At 55.5% G+C, this 25,474-nt stretch overlaps 1 protein-coding gene across 2 annotated transcripts; it reads right to left on the bottom strand.

Moving 5' to 3' along the window:
- Positions 1 to 25: 25 nt before the first annotated feature.
- Positions 26 to 14,055, bottom strand: CLK3 (CDC like kinase 3). Of its 2 annotated transcripts, none has more exons than XM_005905790.2 (13): positions 13,902 to 14,055; positions 10,124 to 10,275; positions 9,252 to 9,468; positions 7,321 to 7,417; positions 6,978 to 7,044; positions 4,583 to 4,699; positions 3,803 to 3,969; positions 2,486 to 2,580; positions 2,260 to 2,389; positions 1,956 to 2,038; positions 1,352 to 1,431; positions 1,091 to 1,181; positions 26 to 446 (listed from the first exon to the last, which is right to left on the bottom strand). In XM_005905790.2, the coding sequence occupies exons 2-13, from the start codon at positions 10,273 to 10,275 to the stop codon at positions 270 to 272; spliced, it is 1,473 nt and encodes a 490-aa protein (XP_005905852.1). In that variant the 5' UTR covers positions 13,902 to 14,055; the 3' UTR covers positions 26 to 269. The 2 variants fall into 2 exon arrangements, with proteins under 2 accessions (XP_005905852.1, XP_005905851.1); XM_005905789.3 differs by having other exon boundaries at positions 13,859 to 13,998.
- Between the last annotated feature and the right edge of the window lie 11,419 nt (positions 14,056 to 25,474).

The raw sequence follows: 25,474 nt of genomic DNA on the forward strand, positions 1-25,474 counted from the left end.
AGGAGCCTGGAGATGGACACACTGGTACCAGGGGTTACAAACAGTAAGAAACACTTTATTATAACTTTACAACATATAAATAGCTTGGGTCAAATCTGTGCTTTCTGGCAGCTGGGCATCAGGTCTCCTCCCCTGCAGGCTCCTGCCTTCCTTCACATTGCACTGTTCACTGCGTGGCTCTGGCCCTGGGGCCGGTGGTAGAGGTTGGAGGAAAGGGGCCAGGCAGCCCAGTCCCGCTCTCCATCTCCGGTGCAGTGGCCGCACGCCTGTCATCTGCTTGGGTTGCGGCTGGTGTGGAAGGACCGCTCCTCAGGGGTCAGACCAGCAAAGAAGGGGTGCAGCAGGGCCTCCGCCAGTGTGATGCGCTGGGCAGGGTCAAACTCTAACATCCTCCTCATCAGGTCAAACAGCTGCACGTGCTCCAGAGTGTCTTGGAGCATATAACTCTGCTCAGGGACACAAAGTGCCTCAGTGTGATGGCGGGCCATGGGAAGCCACAGCCGGTCCCCTTGCCTCTGGGAAGCCTTGCTGCATGGCTGAGGAGGCAGGATGCCCCCCTGGAGGACTACTTCTGCCCTCCTGGACAAGGAACAGGTCTGCTTTTCGTGCCTGTAATCATGTCTGCTCTGAACTTTGTCAGGCTACCAGGTGGCTTGCTGGCTTGATGCCTCTGCCCCCATGTGCAAACTTCTGACAGGTGGGTACACAGCACCTCTGTGAAATTCACTTGTCCAAGCACCAAATGCAGTTGACAGAGGCTTCCTGGCCATGTCTAGGTCTTCCCCCACCCTCCCCTCAGTCCTGCCTAGTGAGAAAAGAGGGAGCGGGAAGTAGCAGGGTCTCAGATATCTGGCTCTTCGGATGCCCCCTGAGTACATCAGAGCCACCCTGTGGGGAAGGGGAAGAGCTAAGGGCCCCTCTAGGGCAGTTTGCAAGAAGCCTCACTGCCAGCACCCGGCAGCCTTGGGCACAGGCTCCCAAAGAGCTGGGGCGAGGAGGCCACTGTTAGCTGCCTGGCCTCTGCTGTGTATTTGCCCAAGGCCTGGGGTCTCCTTGGCATGAGTTGAGCTGGGGGAAGCCAGAAACTGACCTTCAGAGGTTTGCAGTTCTCCTTCACATACCGGCCGTCAGAACTGTTCTCATCCCAAACCAGGCCCCCTTTGTAGAAATATTTCTGCTTCCTGAAAACAAAAGACAGGAATGGTGGAGTCAAAATGGGAAAGACAGCAGCAGCGCGGAGAAGAGCAGCGAAGCAAGGCAGGGGACCCCGGCCTGACCCAGCAGGGAGGTCTGGGCAACAGCTCTACCAGGTCCCTTCGAGACAGGAAAGCCCTGAGGGAGCAATCCTTACCTTGTGCGGTGGATCATGTGTGATGGGATGGGCCCTAGGATCTTCTCCATCATCACCAAATGCTCTCGGTTCTCGTGGGTCTGTGGAAGGGTGAGGGACACAGCAAGTGGGAATCATGACAGCCTCCGCCCCTTAAGGTCCCTCGGAGAATAAGGGATAAGAAGGATGGTCAAGGTCTCTCCCTGCCCCAGGAGATGCAAACCCAGCAATGGGATAGCAGCCCCAGCCTTTGTGATGTGGGACCAGGGAGGAAGCCAGCCTGTTCCCTCGGTGACTTCCCGACCCTTCAAGTGTACTGCATGACGACACCTCGTTCTGGCTAGTTCCTCTCTCCCCCCAGAAAGTGCCCTGCCCTGGCCCATCTGTGCCCTCACTCACGCTGTGCCCCTTGCCTGGAACACTCCTCCCACCCCAATCCTCCATCCCTGATGACTGACAGCAAGAGTCCCTGAGTGTTCCAGCTACCCTGACTGACCTCTTCCTTCCCAAGCACCTACAACCCTCAGGAGTCTAATCTCACAACATGCTGATGGGTGGGTGGGGGTCCTTCCCACACTAGGCCTCTGCAGCTTAGGGTAGGGGGGTGAGGAGGGAGAGGCCTTACCTGGAAGAGTGTGAAGCCCCGGTAGTACTCAAAGAGAATGCAGCCGATGCTCCAGACATCGCACGGCTGTGCCCAGCCCAGCTCTGAAAGCCAAAATGGGGTGGGCTATGAGACTCGTCTCTGTGCTCCCAGCCTAGAGCTCACAGGGCAGCTACCACGCTGTAGAAGTCCCTTTCTTAAGACCAAGTCAACAACCACAGAGACTCAAGACACTGGCTCCAGGTGTGGACAGGCACCACACTCCCTGTTTTCATTACTGCCAACAACTGCCTGCTTTATCGGGCTCAGAGCTGCAGTCACTCACCAAGGATCACCTCAGGTGGACGATAGTGACGGGTGGCCACGATGGTCGTGTGATGCTCATGGTCAAAGGTAGCACTGCCAAAGTCAGCCACTCGGATGCTGGTGTTCTTCACTGACTTCTCCTCACAGCTCTGAAGGGCAGGGAAGGGGAGCCAGGTCAGAAGTCTGTACTGGTGGGTAACCAACTCCTGGAACAGGGCCTCGATCTTTACCCCACCAATAAATACCTTGTGCTCATTGTAGAGGGTTTCAAACTCAGAATTCACAAACAGGATGTTCTCTGGCTTCAAGTCTGTGTGGGTCAGTTGGTTCTCATGTAGAACTGGGGGAGCAGGAGAGGAGGGAAGCAGACACTGAAAACCTGGGCTTCCTCTCTGGCCCGCCTGCCAGCGCTAGGCCAGCTCCGTCCTCCAGAGCCAGCCTGCTAGAACCCTCAGCCCCTAAGCTCAGCAGTGGCACAGGGAGAAGACCACACTGCCTCTGCTATGGCTTCCCTCTCAAGAGTTCTCTGTATTTATGAACTCAGAGGGTTCTAATTCTTGAGGGGGCAGTAGAGATGCCTTCCATTTAGAAAACTTTCCACCTATCTACAGGGGACCAGGTCTCTCACCAAAGCTGCAGTATCAGTCTTGGAATGGTTCCCTCTCCCAAGCACCTGCTACATAATTTGCAAGGCCCAAGGCAAAATGAAAATATAGGTGTCCTTATTCAAAAGTTACTTAAAATCTAAAGATAGTAGTAGGAGAGCATTAAACCAAGCACAGGGCTCCCTATGAAACAATGAGGCCAGTGCTGCCTTTCTCCCCTCACCCCCATCCCTGAGCAGGGGGACGTCTGCCTTTTCCCTCCAACCCTGTCCCACCGATGGTTGTACCCTGCCACTCATCACTTCTCCCATCTGGCACTCAAGACCTCCCAACAGTGTAGCCCATCTCTCTTGACATGGGCCCTCTCTTCACCACAGTGAGCTGCTGCACATGCCAGGCTCTGGGCCAGCGCTGGGTGGCTCACCTGGCTTGGAACGCTCTCCCCAGTCCCGTCATCTATGCAGACCCTGCCAGTCTAGCTCTAGCCACCTCTGCACTGAGCCTTTCCAACCTGTTTCAACCACTACAAATCCTGCAGCACTGAGCACAGGCACTACTTTAGAGACTGGCAGACAGATGGGAAATGATGGTAAGACATGGTGTCTGTGCTAACAGGATCTGTGGGTGGGATCTACCAGGTCAGTCTGCGACCTCTTCACCCTATCCAGGAAGGTAGGCATGGGGATGGTAGGGGGCTAATACTAGAGCAGCTCTCTCCCTTCTCTTTCGGAGAGCCTGGGGTCAGAGGCCAGCTCCACAGGCCCCTGGAGAGGACTGCAGCCTCTCCGTCGTCACAGGTTCCTACTTGAAGGCCTTTCAGCCAAAGGGGCCCTAGTGTCTTGGGCCCAGCAGAACAGTCAGCAATGTGCTGGAGCACCTCATGGGAGGGCAGGGCTGCCAGGTGCCTTTGCTGCAGACTGGAGGCTCCCCCTGCTCCTCTTGAGGGTGGGAACTTACATCTAAGGGCGTGGCAGAGCTGGTAGGCCATGTGCCGGACATGTGGTAGAGGGTAAGGCTGGAAGTTATTCTCCTTTAGGAACTCAAAGGTGTTCTTGCCCAGGAGCTCAAAGGCGATGCACATGTGACCGTGGAAGTTGAACCAGTCAGACATCAAGACGCACAGGCTGGAGAAGGACGGATGGGGCTCAGGGCCTGTGCTGGGGGCTGGCTGCCCACCGGCTCCCTGAGGTGAAGACCGTCCCCACTCCCTCCCAGGCTGCTGGGTCACACACAGGATGCAGATTTACAAAGAGAAAGAAAACTATGGGCACAGTCCCTGCTCTCAGAGAAAGGTGGCGCAAGCAGGCCACTCCACAGGACAAGCACCCTCTGCCGAGCTTCCTGAGCCTGCAGGGCTCAGCACAGTGCTTGGCGGAGAGGAATGCTCCATGTCTGTGTGCTCCTTTGGATATGGCTGACTACGTGAGCACCTAAACAGTTTTGGGTTTATATCTTGTCTAATGCCCACCACAACCCAGCGAAGCCTCTAAATTTACAAATGCAGGGCGAGGAGGCCACCTCAGAACACAGAGCTGGTTGCAGCGGAGCCTAGACTGAAACCTAGATGTTCCTTCCAGCAAGACTCACTCGCCGGACTCCCCCGGCTCTGGCTGCCAGGAGAAGGCATGGTGCCAACCTGGCAAAAGGGCACTGCTCAGTCCCAGTGGGTCTGGGCCACTGGACTGGACAGACACTGACCCCTAGGAAGCTTCCCGCCCATTCCCTGCCAACACTCACAACTTGTTCTCTTTGTCCTTCTCCTTGATCTTCTTGAGAACGTTGATTTCTAGCCGGGCGGCCTCCCGGTACTTGCCTACATTGCGGATGATCTTCAGGGCAACCTGAGACTTCCCTCTGGACCGGGACAGAAGCAGCAGTCCTCATGAAAAGCTATGCAGCCCTTCCCCCACCCTCCACCCCAACCCAGCAGCTCCTGGCAAATGCTACGTAGGACTCCAGGAACAGGGCTGCCCTGAAGACAGCAGATTCCTGACGCCCAGCCTGCCCCACACAACCCCAGGCCTCTACTGTGCAGTACGGAGCTGCTGTTGACAACTGTGCCAGTCTTAGGTTTTTATGATCTCAGCTGCTGCCAGCTCCTGGGGGGAGTGGGCAGAGGAGCAGAGCCCCATTCTGCTGACCAGCACCAGCCCTAGAGCTTGCTCAGTTACCTGACCTGGAGGCCCGTCAGTCCTGACCCTGGCCAGGCCATCCCACTCAGAACCCTCTGCAGTACCTGCTGACTGTCCTGAGCACATCACCTACTCTACACAAACTGTTCCTCCTGGGCTTCCAGGAGGGAGTGAGAGCCTGGCAGGAGGCAAAGGTGCCAGCAGAGGTTCTTCCCCTCACTGAACCCCAGGACCGATCCCTCAGCGCACCTCTTGGCCCCACCTGCCTCAGTACCAGCCATGGCATTTGTCAGAGATCCCCGAGTGCCAGGAACCCTTATTCAGCGTCCAATGAGGATTTTAATAATTCCTGCTCCACACCTCCCACCTTACCCCCAGCACCACCCCTGTATGCCACGAGCAGGTGCCCAGCAAAGAATAACTGGGGAAGTTAGGCTGCCAGGCACAACACTCTCAGGAAGGGAGAGCCAGTGCTCAGATGCCCAGTGGGAAACTACAGTGATAAGCCCTGGCCCACAAGGGTGTGGCCTAAGGCCTCTGGGAAGCTGGCCTTGGTGCCAGAAAGGTTCACAGGCTGAAGGGCAGAGGCATCTTCTAGAACACGGTGCATTTTTCTCATCCTATTTTTCCAGATTTTCAGGGTAGGAAAGGACCTCAGAGGAAAAGACATAACTCCAGACTCCTGGAACAGCATCCCTCAATAGCATTCCGACCCTTGAGATGAGCTCATCACATCCACACAGCTACTGCCAGAGCTGGGCGGCCCTTCCTTTTGTGGAACTGAATTCCGCCTTCTCACAATAAGCCCATTGGCCAACTCCCTCTGGACTCCCTAAAGGTTCCCTGAACCCTGGGCCTGCCCTTTAGTGACTTCAAAGGCTCGCTTCCCATCTAGCTGCTCAGAGTGACAGCCCAGAGAGCCCCAGGTGGGATAGCTCTCAGATCTGCCACCTCTCACCACTGTACAGTCCACATGTCCCTATGCCCACTGGTCCCAGCCCTAACTTCTTGGGCCACAAGGGGTCTGAAGGGTGTTTAAAAGCGAACTGGGTGCCCAGGGAGGCTTCGTTGGAAATAATCACTACCTTAAATTGGGGTCACATGGTGGGCTGAATTGCTAGGTTTAACTATCCTTTCCAGGCACCCCTCAACATGGGAGCGCCAAGTAGAGCAGTACCCAGCTCCTCCATTCGAGAGCTGGGGGTACAGACAGACCCTGAGCATATTTCTTCATCCCTAAAATCACACAAGAGTCACGTACAGGCAACACGTGGCTCAAATGAGACAGCAAGGACACAAGCACTTTCTGGCCCAAGTGCCACACCAAAGAGGGGCCATTTAAGGCTCGAAGGCAGTGGGTTCACAGGCAGCAGCCTCCCAGCCTAAGGGAGAGGAGGCAAGGGTTCTGGTCTCAAGGAATGGCAAGGGACAAAAAAGTTTTTCACTGTTCAGCCTATAAAGGAGCAAGGAACCCCCAGCAGGATCCCAACACACACAGGTGTACCCCTGCTCTACCTGAGCACATTCGAAGGGGCCCAACCCCTAGCCACGCTGCAGATGGCAGCAGCCCACTTGGTAAGAAAGCCCAGGATCTTGCTCCTCTCAATGGGGGCCTGCATGGCCTCTCAGGCAGACCTCCAGAGGGTGGAGGCTCATGCTTGAGTTGGGCTCAGCAGTACGCTCAAACCCCTGCCAGGCCCCTAAAAAGAGCTCACAGGAAGCAGATCCAGACCACGGAGGGGCCAGGATTTTGCCCTGTTCTAATCTCCACCACAGTCCTGAGGAAGTGGGGAAACTGGAATAGCACCATTCAGTGACCACCAGTTCTTAGGCAGAGATGCCACATGCCCATGGATCCCAGGAATTTATCCCTATTTTAGGGGATCAGCAAAAACCCAACATGCACTGGAGTTTGGTGCTACTCTTAGAAGAGAAAAAGGTTAAGCTCTGCCACCACCTTCAAGAACCTCAGGCCAGCTCTTCCCAGGAAGAGAGCTCACCTGGCATGGTCCAAGCACTCCACCACCTTGCCAAAGGTGCCTTCACCCAGGTTCCCCACGATCTCATCTAGGAGAGAAAAGAAACAGGGCATGAGAGCCTGGAGGACAGAGGGCTGGCAGCTCCTGCAAGTTCACAGCATTCAAATTCTCAAAAACATAAAAGGTTTCTTTCTCACTGCTACACTCTTAAAAACAGAAGTTGCTAGAGTCTGTGTCATTCAGGCAATTACTGGTGGCCCCTCTAAGGCACCACGCGCAATAGAGGCCCCTCGGGCAGGAGAGGTCTCGTCTAACAAGGGGGATAGAAAGTAGAGAGGTAAAGTTTTACGAAAGGTGGCTGTACATCGCTCTTGGAGCCAATCGCCGATCCGGCACACCAGGTGGCCCTCCTTGTCATCTTCCACACTCCGGCTGCTGCGCTTACTGCTCTGTTGGCTTCTCTGCATGCACCGCCCCCCGAAACGCCATCCGACCAATCGCATGGTAGGCGGTTCCGATTGACAGATTGAGGTGTCAGTCAAAGGCAGAGGTGGAGACGGTGAGGAGCCGGTGGGTTGGTTGATTGGATTTTCCAGATCCCAGCATTTCATAAGGCACACAGCATATATAACGATAGGGATATTGCAAGGGACACGTCAAGACACAAACTGACTTCAAAACAGAAAAGTAAAAACAGCTACAGGTATGTAAAGAAAACTCGGACATTATCTAAAAGAAAGGCGCCGCAAATGCTCAGAAAGATGCCCAGCCTCTGCAGCTAAGGGGCTGGGCCACGTGGAGAGTCGCAGGCCTGACTCCCTCCTCCACTGAGTCTCCCCCTCCCGGCCCTCCCGTGTCGGCTTCAGCCAGGGTGAAGACGCAGTGAGAACGGTACAAGAAGACGGCGGGCCGAGCCTCAGTCAGATCATCCAGAATGGTCAGAGGCCACTCTGGTTCAGCTGCAGAATGCCCAGTCTGTCTGCCCACGCGGTCCTGCACATGCCCGACAGCTGCCACCTGCCCCTAGACGGCATCTGTGGCCAGACTCAGCATCACCAGCAGAACCAGCCTTCCATCGGCAGCCCTTGCACCACCAGCCTCGAGCAGAGAAGGAGCGCTGGATCCTCTGGGCCGGTCAACTCTCCAAGGCCTACCACCACAACGGCCCACACAGGCCCCAAGCCAGCTCCTGCCCTGGCCTTGGCACTGAGGCGATTCACAGGCCAGACCCAACCTGAGCCTCATGACAACAAAGGGCACCAAAAAGAGAAGAAGCAGAGCCACACGCCTGTGGCAGTGTGCAGAGAGGGCACCAGGCCATGCCGTGTGCCCGGTCAACCCTCAACCCACGGCCACTCAGAGAAGTCACGGGAAAGCTCGGCAGAAAGACACCTGGCCCCTCCACTGCAGCACCACTGCTCCCTGGGGCCTTGCGGCCCGGAGCCATGGAGGGAGGGCAGAGGGCTGGGAAGGGAAGACAAGACAGCATGTACCCTCCGAGACACACAACTGGCCTTCCTTCCCAGAGAGCTGAGCGCAGAGCAGGTTCCTGGTCTCAGCAGAGATCTGTACAACACTCTGCAAGAAGAATGCTTCCAGGCCCTGCTCTGGCCATGTGACCTTCAACTGGACACGGCCTGGAGCTGGGGGCCTTTCTGCCATTTCTTCGCATGCCCCACCCCACAGGCAGCTCATCCCCCTCGCCTTGACTGCCCCTCACATGAAGAGGCTAGACTGAAGAGGGCGTGCCTGAAGGTCAGAGGGCAGGTCCCAGTCCAAGTTCATTGACGGACGGACCCCGCCCCCCACCCATGGGCGCTCCAGCCTCCAGGCCTTCTGGTGAGGGGTGTAGAGAGAAGACTGCAGAGGTGGATACAGTCCACACCAGTCAGACCACTCAGCTGTGTGGTGGGGCAATCTCTGGGTGGGAAGGACCAGGTCAAACAGCTCTAGACCACATACCAGCAACCCTATTAAGGATTCTGAAGAAGTGTCCCTGGCCACTCACACACATGGCCTGTGCCTGGAGCAGTGTGGAGACAGGGAGGCCAGAGGCCAGCCAGCGCCGGAACCAGAACCCCTAAGTTTCCATTGCCAGTGGGCCAGAAGACAGAGGAGCTGGGCCCCTGCTCAGCCCTGCAACTGGACCAGACAACACATACACACACACACACACACACACACCAAATGCGCGTGCATATGGCTGGCAGTACTCACCCAGACCAGCCACCTGAGAGAAGGCTAGAAAGAGACGAGGCCCTCAAGCCCCAGCCAGCACACTCGGCCACCACTCACCGAGGAGGCGCTGCTACAAGACCTGGTGCGGCGTTTGTGGCAGTGGTGGGCGTGCTTGCGGGTCCGGTATGGCTCCCTCTCCCGTGATCGCCGACGATGATGGCAACGTGAAGATCCGTAGTAGTCCTCCCCAAAGGATGGGCTCCGGTCTTCACACCGGTATGTGTCGCTGTCACGGTGCTCCCGGTATCTCCTCTGGTAGGGCAAGCGGTCATGGCTGCCAAGAGTCACTGGTCAGAATTTCCTCCCCCCAAGCAGGCTCCTGCTGCCAGGCAAGACTTGTGTGGTGGGGTCCTTGCCAAGGGCTCACAAGGGTCGTCTGTTGGAGCAGAGGCATCCGGACTACGGGAGGTGGGGAGGGGAGCACCGGTATGTGAACCCCAGTCTCCAGACCAGGGGTCCTGACGGCATCCTTCCGGGGCCGCAGGAGGCAGAGCACGGGAGGTGGGCATGGCAGAGGGCCTCTGAGCGCTCCCCTATCACAGAGCTCTGGTGGCTTGCTAAGGCTGTAAGTTAGGCCTAGGGGCTGAGATAAGACCAGAGACCAACCTCTGGAAAGGGCTGAGATTATGTTCCTAACCCACACTGAGGAAGGCTGAGGTTAGCAGGGGAGATGCTGGCCTACAAAGCGGGGGAGCATGTTAGGAGAAGGAAGACTCAAGGACAGAGAAAGAAGGGGCAGGAGGCGGTGAACAGAGGCCAGGGGATGCAGCTGAGATCAGAGGAGGAGGCAGGAGAGGACAGGGTGGTGACCCAAGCGCAGCCAGGCAGAGGCGCAGCTGCCTGAAGAGGCCCAGGCGCCACAAGCCTCCAGACCATCTCCCCAGCCCAAGGCGGAAGGGGTCCTCCCTTCCCACCTAACTCCCTCTCACCTTCTAGACCGAGATCTCCGTGGCGGCGGCTCCCTTCGAGACGGGTATCGCAATCTCCCTTCGTGCTCCCGACTGTAAGACCTCCTCCTCTTCCATCGGTAGCTCAGGTACGGGTCTGGCTCAGGGGAGCGGTATCGCTTACAGTGATGCATCTAGGCCGCAGAAACAGAAAGCCCTGCTGAACATGCAGCCAGCCACTGGGCTGCCTCGGTGCTCCTGAAGAAGAGGCCCATTGTTCTGTTTGGGGGCAGCCCCTCCCAGGGGTTTATGAAGTGATGAAGAACTCTGAGGTCACACTGGTCAAACAGCAGACAATGGGTAACACCCTTCTCTGCTGGTGAACAAACAAACAGCTGCCTCCCCAGCACAGCTTTGGCCTGGTGGCCTGAGCACTCAGGGAACCAGGTGAGCCAGGACCGGTGTTGAGGCCGAATGCAGGAAGGGGCTGGTGAGCACCACCACGGAAGACCCCCAGGAAGAAAGGGAGCCTCTTGTGCTCAGCTCCCTCCTGCTCGTCTGTAGGGTCCTAGGAAGGGCCTGTTCTGTTGAGCCAGAGGTCAGAGTCAAAAGGCTGCTGGCAGGGAGCCAACACGCAGGAACAAGGGGAGAAAGACCTCGAGTTTGAGAAGCCAAGTTGCCTGGTTGAGGCCCTGAATTGTACCCCACTCAACGGAGTAAGGACCACAAATCAGTGTGAGGAACCACAGGCAGAAATGAGCAGACTAGCCCTCGGACAAAGAGGGGCCCCAAAACATTCCCGAGCACACTTGAGGGTCCAAGCAGACATGGGGGTCTATCCAGCCCTTGTTGGTCTAAATTCAGTCTCAGAATCAGTAAAGATGCCAGGCATCTTCAGAGCAACCAAGTTAGTTGCCTGAGGCCTATTTCGCACCCTTAGACCACCTGCCACTGGTGCCATGCCCAGGCAGTGCCTCACCCGCAACAGGACCATTATTGTTCCCTCTTCTAAATCCCCTGCTCCAGTACCCTCTTCTGTGCCCATCTCAGAAGGAGCCAGAAGGCTGTCTGTCTGGCAGGCTCTGTGTTCACAGAGGCAGGCCAAAAGGGCCCCACCTCACTATTCCTAGTTCAGTGGGAATTTACGTTCACCACGGGAAATTGCCAGGTTGGTTCAGCCATGTGCTATGTGAGGCCAGCTCCCTGTTCCACCCAAAACCTGACACTGCCTCCTTGGGAGGGCTCGGTCAGAGACTATAGCCAGCCTCCCTCCCAATCCTTCACTTGGCCATAGCCAACCAATGGTGGTCAGTCTTGGGCTTGCCTGATGAAGCACATTTTTGACAAATCCATTGAGGCTGCCCCATCTCTGGAGAAGAAAAGGATGAAACAGCTCTCCTTGAATGAGCAGGTCACCAAAGCATATCTGACAAAACACCTGGGAGCTTTCCTGGGACCCCAAGAAAGTCACTGCCCTCAGTCTCCTGGCTAGCGGCTGTCTTCTACCCTCTACCTGAAAGTCTAGGCCCCAGCAACCCTTGGGGATAAATATTTTGCAACAGCTCAAGAGCTCAGACTGCAGTTCTGTTTTGGTGATGAGCAGATTAATGTTTCACTGTTTCCCTGCCATTATGGCTGGGTCAGGTCCCCAAGTAATGGAATGAAGGCAGTATCTCACATCTCACTAAGTGACACGGAAGATGCTCCAGTGACCAGAACAAAGGCACTGCCCATCCGCACTGGGCAAAGCATCAGACCTGGAAGACTTGGTCTAGCTCACAACAGGCCAAAGACTCCCTCCTGGGACCTACAAGATTCATGTACAGACATGGTCCTGTTAATGGAAACAGCACAGCTTCAAAGTCAGAGAGAAGTCAATCTGGATCCTGGCACTGCCATTTCCAGCTTGTGCCTTTAGGCAAGTTATTAAACAACTCCAACCTTCAGCTTCCTCTTGCAACATGGGGATAGCTCTGTGAGGATTAAATTATGCCATCTTGTAAGTAACATGCCTAGTACATGCCTTAAGGTCAAATGCCTAGCACAGGTCTGGGTTCACAAGATGTACTGAAGGCAGCTTTTCACTAACAACGTTAAAAAGGTCCCAGGTAACACCTCTGGGTCTGTGTTAAATGCCTTAAGAGCATTGCATGTGTGCATGCTAAGTCAATTCAGTCATGTCTGACTCTGTGACCCTATGGGCTGTAGCTTGCCAGGCTGCTCTGCCCATGGGATTCTCCAGGCAAGAATACTGGAGTGGTTGCCATACCCTCCTCCAGAGGATCTTCTCGACCCAGGGATGGAACCTGCATCTCTTACATCTCCTGCATTGGCAGGCAGGTTCTTTACCATTAGCGCCACCTAAGGACATTTTAAAAGTCCCTTCCAAGGAACCAGGGGGGAGAGAGCTCTGGGTAGAAAACCCTGAACAAAATCCCAGTGCTGGTGCTTACTGGTCTCCTAACCTTTTACAAGTCACTCTGGGCCTTGGTTACCGTATCTGGAAAATGGAGATAACACGACCTCCCGGCCAACTTGGCAAAGGAGAGGACAAGTATAAGAGCTATATAAAACACCACACACAAGGCAATCATAGAGAATATAACTCCCTTTAACACATTCTAGGCAGCTGAAATATCGGAAATACCAGATGCTCATTATTTCCAGCTAGGGCTCTAGGGCCCATTTCTCATCAATTATCTCTAATTCTTAGACCTCTGCAAACAGGTTGTTAAAAGGTAAGGGCCACAATTACGCTCTGGAAGGCTCTGCTCTGCACAATGAAGAAAAAGGTAACGCGAAGAAAACCAGGCAGAGGATGCCAGCTTTTTTCTGAGCACAGGCTTACATCTCATTTGCTGCTCCTGGCCAGAGAACTGGGCTGACAAGAAGAGCAGCCAGCCAGGTCAGCGGCTGCCCTCCCGGATCCCTGCCACCCCAACGCCCCACGGTTATTTTTGGCTGACGCTGCCCCACCACTGCAACCTCAAACCTGCCACCTTGCAAGCCGCCACCACCGGGTGAAACGCTCCTCCTTTTCAAGGGCATGGAGGAGGGAAGCTGGAAGGCTGCCAACTCCGCTTCGACGGAGCCCTGGCTCAGGCGATTCCCACCCCAGCCCCCACGCCAGGACACCCGCACCCGGAACTAAAGCACAGAGACTCCCGGAGCGAGGAACAGCCCGGGCATTTGTACTGTCAGCTTGGCCTGGCCCCTCCTCAGGGCTGGAGCGGATCCATCACAACAAAACAAGCAGGGGGCCTGCGGCCCTCGCTCGCGTCCCTTCCTGTCGCTCGGGTCCCAGAGATCTCAGAGCCCCGTCCCCCGTAACCGCCGCCAGTGGAGGCGAGGGGAGACCTGGGGTGGGCGGGTGGGGGGGGCGGGGGAGGCAGGCCAGCTTGGGCCGGAATCAAACTCCAAGCCGCGCGGGGAAGGTGTCTGAGAACTAAGCCTCGAGCCAGGGGCAGGGGAGGGTCTGAAAGCCCCTCCAGGGTATCCCAGGTAGGGCCCCGACCCCATTCCGCGGGCAGGCTACAGGGCCAAAACTGGATGGATCTCTGCAGGGGCCTCAGAGGCCTCTCATACTCTGACGCCGACACGCGGGAGCGAGCGGTCGGGGTCTGTGGTAATCGCCCTCTGGGGAAGAAGCGGCGGGTCAGGGGTGAGAGGTCGGGGCCGCGGCCTGAGGTAGGCCGAGAAGAAAACGAAAGGGGGTAGCCCGAGACCGAACAAAGAGCCCCGGGACCCACACATAGCGCGCCCTCCCCGCCAACTCACCGCCCGCCACTGCTCCCGTCGCGGGCCCGGGCCCCACACTCACGGTCTCCCAGGCTCAGGCTGCTGCTAGGCCCCACTCCCCGCTCCGAGCGCCTCTTCCGCTTCCGGCTCCGGCCTCCGCCCGTGGCAGCCCCGCCCCTCGCGTGACGCAGCCGTCCTCAGCCCGGGTAGACCTGGCTCAGCCCCCAGGTCGCTCTAACCCCCGACTCGAAGGCTCTGGAGGACCTGTCTTCTCTGTACGGCTCCGTGGGGCAGCAGCAGAACCTGGTTCCTGTAGGGTCGTGGGGAAGTCCTTGACCGCGGTCCGCCCTCCCACCGTGTCGCGTCGCACGTAGTCCCTAAAGACGCGACGGGGACCCGGCCGGCGGCGGACGGCGCCGAGAGCCCAAAGGTGGAGCCCCAACCCCGCCCGTGCCCGTCTGTCCCTTCCTGCGCGCCGGGAGGAGGGCATTGTTTCGCTGTCGCCTCTGTGAAAACCAGGCGGGGCTTGAGCGCAACGCCTGGCTCCGGGGCCCAGGAGGGCGCTAAAGATCACGGAGACTCAAGCAGACGGTCCCAACTACCGGTTATGTGGAAGAAGCAAATGAAACCTTATTCTTTGTGCAGGTTTTTTATTTTTTTTAAGCCATGGCGGCACACCCAAGCCCCAGTGTAGGTGCACAGCAGTTTGAGCTGATACCGGACTGTCTTGTACGCGGGGTCTCTGATAGGACGGGGTCTGGAAGAAAGGGGGGGAGGTGGTGTGTGTGTCCTTTTCCTAGAGCATCCTTGGAGGATGGCAGTAAGTGGACCAGCATTGTTTCTCAGTTCATAAGCAACCCTCCCCCCCGCCCCAAAGAAAAGCCCTGCGCCCCGCCGCGGCCAGACTGGGCTGCAATTTCGCCCGGAGAGTCTCGGTGAACCTCTCTACCGCGGCTCACCAAAGCCCCGACCACCTACAGTTCCGCTCTCGGCCAGGGCGGGTTAACGAGGCCCTGTTTTTCCAGAAGACAAAAGTGAGGTAGGGTCTTTGGGTTTGCAAGCGTGCACTCCCCGCCCCCGGGCTCTCGCTGGCGTCGCTAAGCGAAGCGGCCTCTAATTGTCCCCGCGCCACGCCAGGGACACAGCATCCCTGCAGACCCCGCCCCTCCCCGGCAGACCACACCGTGGAAGCCGGGTACCTGCCAGCCCTTTCCCTGGCCCAGTCCCGGTCCTGCCCCAGTGAGAGCTGGGCACGCCCCTGACGCGAGGCTTAGCCTCCCCGCCAACCAAGCTCGGTAGGAGCGGAACCGCCCCCTCGGAGTAAGGAGCTCTCCAGTGGCTAACCTCTGGCTCTTCTTTAAACTGGCGTCTGACGGCGTGGCTTGAGCGAGTGCTTAGTACCCCCAAATTCTCCACTAGTTCCACCATCCCTACTGGAAGTAAACAACCGAAGTTAAGTAAAAACGGGGTGCTTGCTACACTACTGCAGCCTGAAACCGGCTCCCGGTCCCCCTCCAACCAAATGCACCCAACTCCCCAGTATAGAAATTCAGGAACCGCTTCTAGTGTGCAGTTGGTGCCCGAGAGTCCGGAAGCCTGCGCCCCTAGATCCTGCTCTTTTAGGAGTACGAATTGCCATTCTTGCCTGGGCCTCGAAGCTTGGCCCATGGCCTGTGGCCACAACAGCCAGGTTTCATCTAAGGGTTTCATCCACTCAGTCGCGGTGGGAGGACTCTGGTATCTCCTCCCACCTCTTCGTGTTGCCCGCAGATCCTGTGGTTCCTGGAAGCCGGGATCACATTGGCAACTGAGGGAGGAGCAGCTCAGAGAGGTTCCTGTCCCTAGCCCAGGCTCTGAGGGGGTAAATCGGGCCGTCTTCCCACTAGCCCTCCTACCATGGAGAACCCAGGAAAAAAGCAGAGCTTTCTTTTTCAAAAGTAAAATAGAGGACTTTCCTGGTGGCACAGTGGATAAGAATCTGTCTGCCAATGCAGGGGACATAGGTTCAATCCCTGGTCCAGGAAGATTCCACATGTCTTGGAGCTAGAGCCAGATCTCTAGAACCCCAGAACTGCAACTACGGAAACCTGGGCACCTAGAGCCTTTGCTCTGCAAGAGAAGCCAAGCACTGAGAAGACCGTGCACCCCAAGGAAGAGCAGCCCCCACTCACCACAACTAGAGAAAGCCCGAATGCAGCAACGAAGACCCCAGCGCAACCAAAGAATTAAAAAATAAGAAAATTCTTTTCTCTTTTCAATTTCTGGTTATACTTTTGGAGAGGGTTGGCATTATAATTTATTTTTTAACTTTTTATTTTGTATTGGGGTATAGCCAATGAACAGTGCTGGGACACTTTCAGGTGAACAACAAGGGATTCAGCCATATATACATGTATCCATTCTCCCCCAGCCAAAGAGAATGTGGCTTTCTGGTAGCAGTATTGAAGGCAATGAACTTAAAGGAGAGCTTCCCAGGTGACTCAGTGGTAAGGAATCTGCCTGCCAACGCAGGAGACGCAGGAAATGGGTTCAATCCCTGGGTCGGGAAGATCCCCTGGAGAAGGAAATGGCAACTGACTCCAGTATTCTTGCCTGAAAAATCCCATGGACAGAGGAGCCTGGTGGGCTAGTCCATGGGGTCACTCCCTCTCTAAAATCTTAAGTCCAGCAGCTGTCCTGCCTGAAATTCTACCTTAGAGCCTCATTCTTTTGTTTCTTTGTTCCTAAAAGAACTCGCACCTAGAGGAAAGAGAGGCAGAGTATCAGGCACTTGGAAAAAGTAAAGTATGGGCAACTCCTTCACCCCTGGTTCACCCACCCACACCCCTTATTCCTCCAGTGCTGGATGGCTGAGACCTTGGCAATGGATGGCTGAGAAGCTCAGGGCCTGGGCCACCTGCAGAGACGATTCACTCCACATCCTCCACACCTTACGTCCAAGCTCTTTCTCAGAGCCTCAGCCCATGTGCCCGGCCAAGTCTTTTCTGTGCCACACCAAGGACATGCCTCTGCCCCGCACTCTGCCACTAGCCACCTGAGCCCCACAGCAACTCCAGCCCCTCTCATCTCCCTTGTGCCCCTCTGGGCTCTTGGCTCAGCTTACCTCTCTCTCCAGACCCCAGCTTTTCTGATCCCCTCCTTGTCCTGCTGTTCTTGCTCTGTCTGCCACATCCATCTTTGCCCTTTCCAGGACAGTTAATTCACCTTCAGGCCTTAGCCTAAGGGTCACCTCGGGAAAGCCTTCCTGGGAGTTTCCAGGGAGGGTCAAGCGCCCTTCTGTCTGCTCCCACAGCCGTTGGTGGCCGTGCTTTCTCTGCGCTGGCCACACAAGCTCAACAGCCTGGCCCGTGCCACTCCCCACTGTGATAAATCCTCAGTCCTCACCCTCAAACCAAGCCAGGCAAGCTCAAGGTCTCAGTAAGGGCTGGGGGCTGCCCATAGAGAGTCCCTGCCTCTAAGTGGGAAAGACAGAGCACCCAGCCAGGGTGGAGTTATGGGTGCTGTGCCAGGGGGAGGTGGGGGCAGGAGCTGGTCCTCATGGTCCATTTTGAACATGATTTGTGTGATGGTGAACCTGAGGGGGACAGCTGAGGAGGGAGCTATAGGAACCTAAGCCTGGAGTTGGGAGAGGAGAGTCAAGGAGTCTAGAAGGGAGAGGGCCTGGTGGGTGGAGGTACATCCAGAGCGAGGGCAGGTTGGGAATGTACGGGAGGAGTAGGCAGGTCAGTTGTGGGTAAGGCCCCCATCTTACAGTTGAAGCCATGAAAGCCAGAGAGGTGCTGAAGCAGGGACTTGAACGGAGGGCTTCTGACCCCCTGTATCAGAGCTAAAATATAGCATCTCCCCAAATGTTCCCTTGCCCCCTGCCACTGCTATACTCCCACACTAGGAAGGAGAGCAGGAGAGTGGGGGAACGTGAGCCCAGGTCGCAGTGGACTGACTGACTATCTGTGTGCCCTGGGGCAAATGAATCCCAAACTCTGAACTTCCACCCCCCCTACCCCAAACCCGGGAGGATCAAATGAACCCGCAGTTGTTCAGCATTGGCCAGGCCATAGTCAGCACTCACAGATCATGGAATCTGTTGGAACTGAGAAACTGTTCAGGAGGTTGAGGCTGGTGTTTATTTGAAATCTGAATCACCAGGGAGCATACTGGGCGAAAGGTTGGGGTTGAAGGGTTTAAGTGCCTGCTCAGCCTCAGGGCCTCAGTTTCCGCATCTGAGGAAGGGCCTCCCCTCTGTCCTGCTGTTAGGACCCACGGAAGCAGAACCCCATGAACTGATGCCTGGCCTTGCCTGCTGTCCCCATCACACCCATCACCCCTGGCCACTGGAGTGCGCTTGCCACTGAGCCCCACTGAAGGATGCAAGTGAATGTATGGGAGGCGGGCTCGGCAGTCTCTGGCACCCCTGCCGAAGCCTGGCTGCTCTTTTCCTGGCAGGTGCTCAGACAGGGCCCCTGAGCAAGCCTGGAGGCAGAGAAGGGTGTGGTTGGCAGAGAGCAGGTGGCAGTGGGCCAAGCTAGCTGGCTGCCCGCGGGCAGCACTGGAGGCCCGTCTGAGCAAGCACAGGTGCTGCAGAGCTGGGAATGCGAGCTGGGACTCATCAGGGCCAGTGAGCTGCTGGCTCTGAAGAGAAAGTAAAACTCTGGTCCTCTCCCCTTGATCCTCCTTGCTGGTCCAGAGCCCCAGGCTCGCCTGAGCAAACAAACTCCCCTTACTAGACTGAAAACCCCAGAATACTCAGGGCTGGGGCCCACGTCTGATGTCATATTCTCAGGAAGAAATCTTGTCAGGGTCTAGGGTGTCCAAAGGAGACAGAGGAAAATGGAGTCCTCAGCAGGGCTACCATGTTGAATGTGAACAGACCCCTCGGAGGTGTCTGGTGCATTGCCTGCTGAGGCTGGGAGCAGCAGACAGATGCAAAGGATGGACTGGGGAACCTCTGCCCCTCCCCTCCCGAGGAGAGTAAGAGGGAGGGAGGTAGTTGGTTTTAGCTCAGTGGACAGGAGAGTTTCCCCAGAAGCCCAGGCACCCCTGGTGAAGCTTCAATCCCCAGGGAGGGAGAGAAGGTTATGCAAACTGAGGCTTCTAGGGGAGATACCCAGCACCCCCGCCCCATGGGAGCCGCCTACAATGGCCTAGGTACCTGAGCCTTTAGTGGCCTGGGGGTCTCAGCCCACAACTGACCCTTCTAGAGCCGTGGCTCCCTACCAGACCAGGAGGGACCCTGGGGACCCAGTTGACCTGCCTGTCAACTCTCCAGCATCCCACAACAGCATCCCCTGTACTTTTGCTGGAGCTCCAGAACCATGAGGAGCTGGGTAGAGAAGGGGATGTGTCTTGAGTCCAAATGGAGGTGGAGGGTTTCACATCTGGAGCTGGCAGTGACAACGGCTGGGCAGCTCCTCAGAGCCTCAGGGCACAGGTCCCTACTGGGCACTCAGCTAGGCTTATCGCAGCTGGTGGGGTAAGCAGGGCCTGCTTTATCAGGGGCTACAGACACTGCCCTGCTGGGGGTGGGGGATGTGTGTGGTGAGGCTGGACCCACCCTCTCCAGGGGTTGGTGCTGCCTTCAGCCCTTCCCCTCTGTCTCCCACCAACCCAGCAGGTGGAATGCTCTGTGGCCTGCAGCAGGAGAGGCACCAGCTGTAGGAATCACAGGGACAGAGGAGTGGAGGAGGCCAGACAAGGACACAGAAGACAAGTGATGGTGCCAGAAGATGGCAGAGGGTGGAGTGGCAGAGGATGGGCAGAGTCCCTTCTGTTCCCACTTTCCTGCTACTGCAGACAGAAGTGGAAAAGGCCCAGCTGTGTCTGGACCGGATGAGCCAGACTGTCGGATGAGCCGACAATCCCCTGGCCCTGGGGGCCCCTGAGGTAGGGATGACCAGAGGCCCCCTTCAAGTGGGAGGCTGGTATGGCCCTGAACACTAGCCCTCCTACACCTTCAGCCCTCCCTCTACTTCATTCCCAGGTCTTCATTCTTGGAGCAGTAGCTAGGGAAGGAGGGTGGTACAGGAGACGCTGGACACCCTCTCCCTACATTTAGGAAGACCTGACTCCTCTCGAGGTTCAGATGGGAAAACAGTCGAGAGGGCAGGGAAGAGCTTGTTCAGGGTCCTAACAGTGGGTCTGAAGACTGGGAGGGGCCCCTAGACTGGGTGTACCTGCAGGAGATGCTGGTACTAGGCCAGGAGCCATGGTGGGATGGCCTCAGGGCCCAGACGGAGTCTTGATGGGGGCAGCTGAGATGCCTGCACGGGCTCAACTTTCCTGCAGAAGCTGCTGTTGATGCTCACCCTGGGGGGCCACAACAGGGAACTTGTCAGCCCTGCAGGGAATCCAGGTACTAACTCAGCCAGGCTGTGCCCACCTGTGCTGGGGCAGAGAAGCAGGGGGGCCTGGGCGCTGTCCTTGGGGATCCTGAGGTTGAGGGGCCCTAAGGACACCATGGAAAAGAATGATCAGGAGGGACAGCTTGGAGCAGGGTCCCCACACAGCTCTACTCTGGTGAGCACCATTCACATTTTCAGTTCAGTTCAATTCAGTCGCTCAGTCGTGTCCGACTCTTTGCAACCCCATGAATCGCAGCACGCCAGGCCTCCCTGTCTATCACCAACTCCTGGAATTCACTCAGACTCACTTCCATCGAGTCGGTGATGCCATCCAGCCATCTCATCCTCTGTCGTCCCCTTCTCCTCCTGCCCCCAATCCCTCCCAGCATCAGAGTCTTTTCCAATGAGTCAACTCTTCGCATGAGGTGGCCAAAGTACTGGAGTTTCAGCTTTAGCATCATTCCTTCCAAAGAAATCCCAGGGCTGATCTCCTTCAGAATGGACTGGTTGGATCTCCTTGCAGTCCAAGGGACTCTCAAGAGTCTTCTCCAACACCACAGTTCAAAAGCATCAATTCTTCGGCGCTCAGCCTTCTTCACGGTCCAACTCTCACATCCATACATGACCATAGGAAAAACCATAGCCTTGACTAGACGGACCTTTGTTGGCAAAGTAATGTCTCTGCTTTTGAATATGCTATCTAGGTTGGTCATAATTTTCCTTCCAAGAAGTAAGCGTCTTTTAATTTCATGGCTGCAGTCACCATCTGCAGTGATTTAGGAGCCCCAAAAAATAAAGTCTGACACTGTTTCCACTGTTTCCCCATCTATTTCCCATGAAGTGATGGGACCAGATGCCATGATCTTCATTTTCTGAATGTTGAGCTTTAAGCCAACTTTTTCATTCTCCACTTTCACTTTCATCAAGAGACTTTTGAGTTCCTCTTCACTTTCTGCCATAAGGGTGGTGTCATCTGCATATCTGAGCTTATTGATATTTCTCCCGGCAATCTTGATTCCAGCTTCTGTTTCTTCCAGTCCAGTGTTTCTCATGATGTACTCTGCACAGAAGTTAATTAAGCAGGGTGACAATATACAGCTTTGATGTACTCCTTTTCCTATTTGGAACCAGTCTGTTGTTCCATGTCTAGTTCTAACTGTTGATTCCTGACCTGCATACAGATTTCTCAAGAGGCAGATCAGGTGGTCTGGTATTCCCATCTCTTTCAGAATTTTCCACAGTTCATGGTGATCCACACAGTCAAAGGCTTTGGCATAGTCAATAAAGCAGAAATAGATGGTTTTCTGGAACTCTCTTGCTTTTTCGATGATCCAGTGGATGTTGGCAATTTGATCTCTGGTTCCTCTGCCTTTTCTAAAACCAGCTTGAACATCAGGAAGTTCACGGTTCACATATTGCTGAAGCCTGGCTTGGAGAATTTTGAGCATTACTTTACTAGCGTGTGAGATGAGTGCAATTGTGCAGTAGTTTGAGCATTCTTTGGCATTGCCTTTCTTTGGGCTTGGAATGAAAACTGACCTTTTCCAGTCCTGTGGCCACTGCTGAGTTTTCCAAATTTGCTGGCATATTGAGTGCAGCACTTTCACAGCATCATCTTTCCAGATTTGAAATAGCTCAACTGGAATTCCATCACCTCCACTAGCTTTGTTCGTAGTGATGCTTTCTAAGGCTCACTTGACTTCACATTCCAGGATGTCTGGCTCTAGGTCAGTGATCACACCATCGTGATTATCTGGGTTGTGAAGATCTTTTTTGTACAGTTCTTCTGTGTATTCTTTCCACCTCTTCTTAATATCTTCTACTTCTGTTAGGTCCATACCATTTCTGTCCTTTATCGAACCCATCTTTGCATGAAATGTTCCCTTGGTATCTCTAATTTTCTTGAAGAGATCTCTAGTCTTTCCAATTCTGTTGTTTTCCTCTATTTCTTTGCATTGATCGCTGAGGAAGGCTTTCTTATCTCTTCTTGCTATTCTTTGGAACTCTGCATTCAGATGCTTATATCTTTCCTTTTTTCCTTTGCTTTTTGCTTCTCTTCTTTTCACAGCTATTTGTAAGGCCTCCTCAGACAGCCATTTTGCTTTTTTTTCATTTCTTTTCCATGGGGATGGTCTTGATCCCTGTCTCCTGTACAATGTCACAAACCTCAGTCCATAGTTCATCAGGCACTCTATCTATCAGATCTAGGCCCTTAAATCTATTTCTCACTTCCACTGTATAATCATAAGGGATTTGATTTAGGTCATACCTGAATGGTCTAGTGGTTTTCCCTACTTTCTTCAATTTAAGTCTGAATTTGGTAACAAGGAGTTCATGGTCTGAGCCACAGTCAGCTCCTGGCCTTGTTCACCTTGTAGGTCCACTGAAACAGCACCCTCTGCTGGTGGGCATCGAGGAACTGTCCAGCCTTAAATCATTTGGTCCAGAGTTGAAGCCTGGAGTTCTGAGAAGCCTCTGTGGGCTGTGATGGTCAGAGGAGGGCCCTGGAAGAGTTGAATCTCAGAGGATGTGGAGGTCAGGAACCCAGGAGGAGGGAGCTGAAGGGGTAAAGGCCCAAGGGCTAGCCTGAGCAGACAGATCTCAGGCAGGGGAGCCCCTCACCGGTCCTGAGGCTGAATCATGACTCGGGGCAGAGTGGGGGTCTACACAGGTGAACAAGAGATTCTCAGAGGAACTGGGCCAGGGCCACCAACATCTAGGAGCCTGCTTAGAGCAGCTGCGAGGTGAAAAGACAGCCTCGTGTGGCCCTGGAAGCAGAGCGTGTGTGGCTGCTTGGGGAGAAGTTGCTGCTGCTAGCAGCGCCAGGGGCAGCCCTGGGCCAGGAGGCTGGTCCACCCCTCAGTGTCCAAGCTGGGCTGGGGTAGGGGGTGCTGTTCTCACACTGGTGGGATGGCCTGTGGGCAGGAGGTGGGCCAGCCTCTGTCACCATGGGTAAAGGAGAGGAGACTAGAGTCCCAAACCCCAAATCATGTGGCCAAGGCCAGATGCCCTTTCCCAGGTATTAATACTCCTGGATACCACATTCTGGATCATTCTTGGGAGCATGTGGGAAACCTGTCAGTGCCAACAAGTCCTGGATCCCCTCCTCATGGCTGAGCCCCACTTGCCAGCCTAGGGCTAGGCTGGAGGGAGGTGAGGTAACCTTAGCTGCTGAGCTCAAGTCAGGATGCTTGGGAGTGGAAGTGCTCAGGACAGAGGGCTTCATGTGTGCGGGGAGGCGTCATGGAGCTGTCTGCCCCACTCCCCATCCCCGCCATCAGAACATAGTGAGAACATCTATGCAACTGGGACAGCAATCACTGAACATGGGTGAAAACGAGGTGATCTGAGGTCCATGCAGCGCCCAGACCGCCCCATCCCTACTACCAGCACACTCCAGGTCTAACAGGTACCTGTGCCCTCAGGAAAGAGTTGCAGGAGGAAGAATCACATCCCAGGCTTCACGAGAAGGTGGCTGAGTACTGGAGGGCATGCTGACAGCAGGGAGCAGTGGCCCTGAAATTTACAGAGGAAGAACCGAGAGGCTTCAGAGGCAGAATAAGGTCTGGCCTCCCCGGGTCCATGCAATCTGTCCACCCCTTTCCTCTCCCTCTCCATTCTCATCTCCACCGTCCTGTCTCTCCCCTGGCATGACGAATCTCTTCTCCCTTCTCAGGATGCCCCTGGCTTTGTCCTCCACTTCTTTCCCTCTGTCTCTTCCTCATCACGCTCGCACTCTGCCATTCTCTGCTCTCTCATGCAGCGTGCATGCACTAACCATCCACTACATACATGCCCTCTCTCATATACAGAAGAATCGAAGTCAGAGCAGACCACTCCCTGCCCTCCACAGCTTCTGGTATGGGAGGGGGCACACATCAGGCAGGCAGTTAGAATTTAACGTGCCTGATGAGGGGAGAGGCACTCAGAGCTGCGGGTGGGGCGGCAGACAGCAAAGTCTTCCCCAGAGAGGGGGCTTCTGGGCTTCAAAATCTTCACTGAGGGATGACTAGGCATCTTCAAGGAGCAAAAGAAAAAAGGGCATTTCAGGACTTCAAAGGGTAGTCCAGAGGTTAAGACTCTGAGTGCAGTCCAGGGGGCGTGGGTTTGACCCTTGGTTGGGGAACTAAGAGCCCACATGCTATGAAGCATGGCCAGAAACCTTTTTTTCTTTTTAAGAGCATTTCAACAAGAAGGAAGAGCTATTGAAAAGGCCCAGAGAGGAGAGACATGGAGCTGGGCGTGTTGTGAATAGTTCCTGATCCAGATGAAAAGTGGAGTGAGGAGTTGCTGTGAAGGTGGGACGGGGCCAGAGCATGGGCTTGGGGGTCCCAGGCCCTGTCCACCTGACTTCAACTCCAGCTCCTCCTGGGGATCCCAGGCTCTGTCGACCTGACTTCCACTCCAGCTCCTCCTGGAGGGGGCCTCTTCCTGACCAGCATCCTCCCTTAGTCTCCTGGCCAAATGCACACGTGCACAGGCGGACAGACAGTGGGACACGCGCACATACCAAGATACACCTCAGACACTCACCCAGAGACACATGCACATCGTCCCAGATGTGCGCACACACAGACACAGGGCAATAGATACAGACGTTGAGGAGACGGCTGAGAGCCACGGGGTGGAGCACTGTAAGGACCCGGATGGGATGTGTGCTGTGCAACAGGACCCTGACCAGAGTCGCTCGACTGCTGTGACTGAAGCAGAGGGACAGGGGGTCTCAGCTGCAGCGCTGAGCTGGCCTCAGGCCCCAGAGAAGGTGGCTGCGCTGTGTGCTGTGCTTAGTCGTTCAGTCATGTCTGACTCTTTGCAACCCTGTGGACTGTAGCCCGCCAGGCTCCTCTGTCCATGGAGATTCTCCAGAAAAGAATACTGGAGTGGGTTGCCATGCCCTCTTCCAGGGGATCTTCCCAACTCAGGGATCGAACCCAGGTATCCCGCACTGCAGGCAGATTCTTTACCGTCTGAGCCACCAGGGAAGCCCCAGAGAAGGTGGAGTTGGTCTAAATCAGTGGATCTCAAACTGGGGTCCAGTGCTGGGCTCTGGAAGGGCTAAAGGAAGGAAATTTGCAGTACCAGTTCTGCCTCCGCACGTGTGTACAAAAAAAAAATCTCTGCTTTTGTCTGTTTCTCAGCCCAGACTACTGAAGGCCAGAGAGGTCTCCGTGGGGGCCTGGAGGGACTCTCCTCTTTATGGGGTGTGTGGTGGCCCATGTCCAAGAGAACACAGTGACCGAGGGCTGGGCCCTGTGGGCAGATTCAGGCTCTGGGAAGGAAGGAGACGGACCCTGAGGAGCCACGTGCAAACACTATG

This window comes from Bos mutus, chromosome 21 (assembly GCF_027580195.1).
Source record: "Bos mutus isolate GX-2022 chromosome 21, NWIPB_WYAK_1.1, whole genome shotgun sequence".
Classification (NCBI taxonomy): Eukaryota; Metazoa; Chordata; class Mammalia; order Artiodactyla; family Bovidae; genus Bos; species Bos mutus.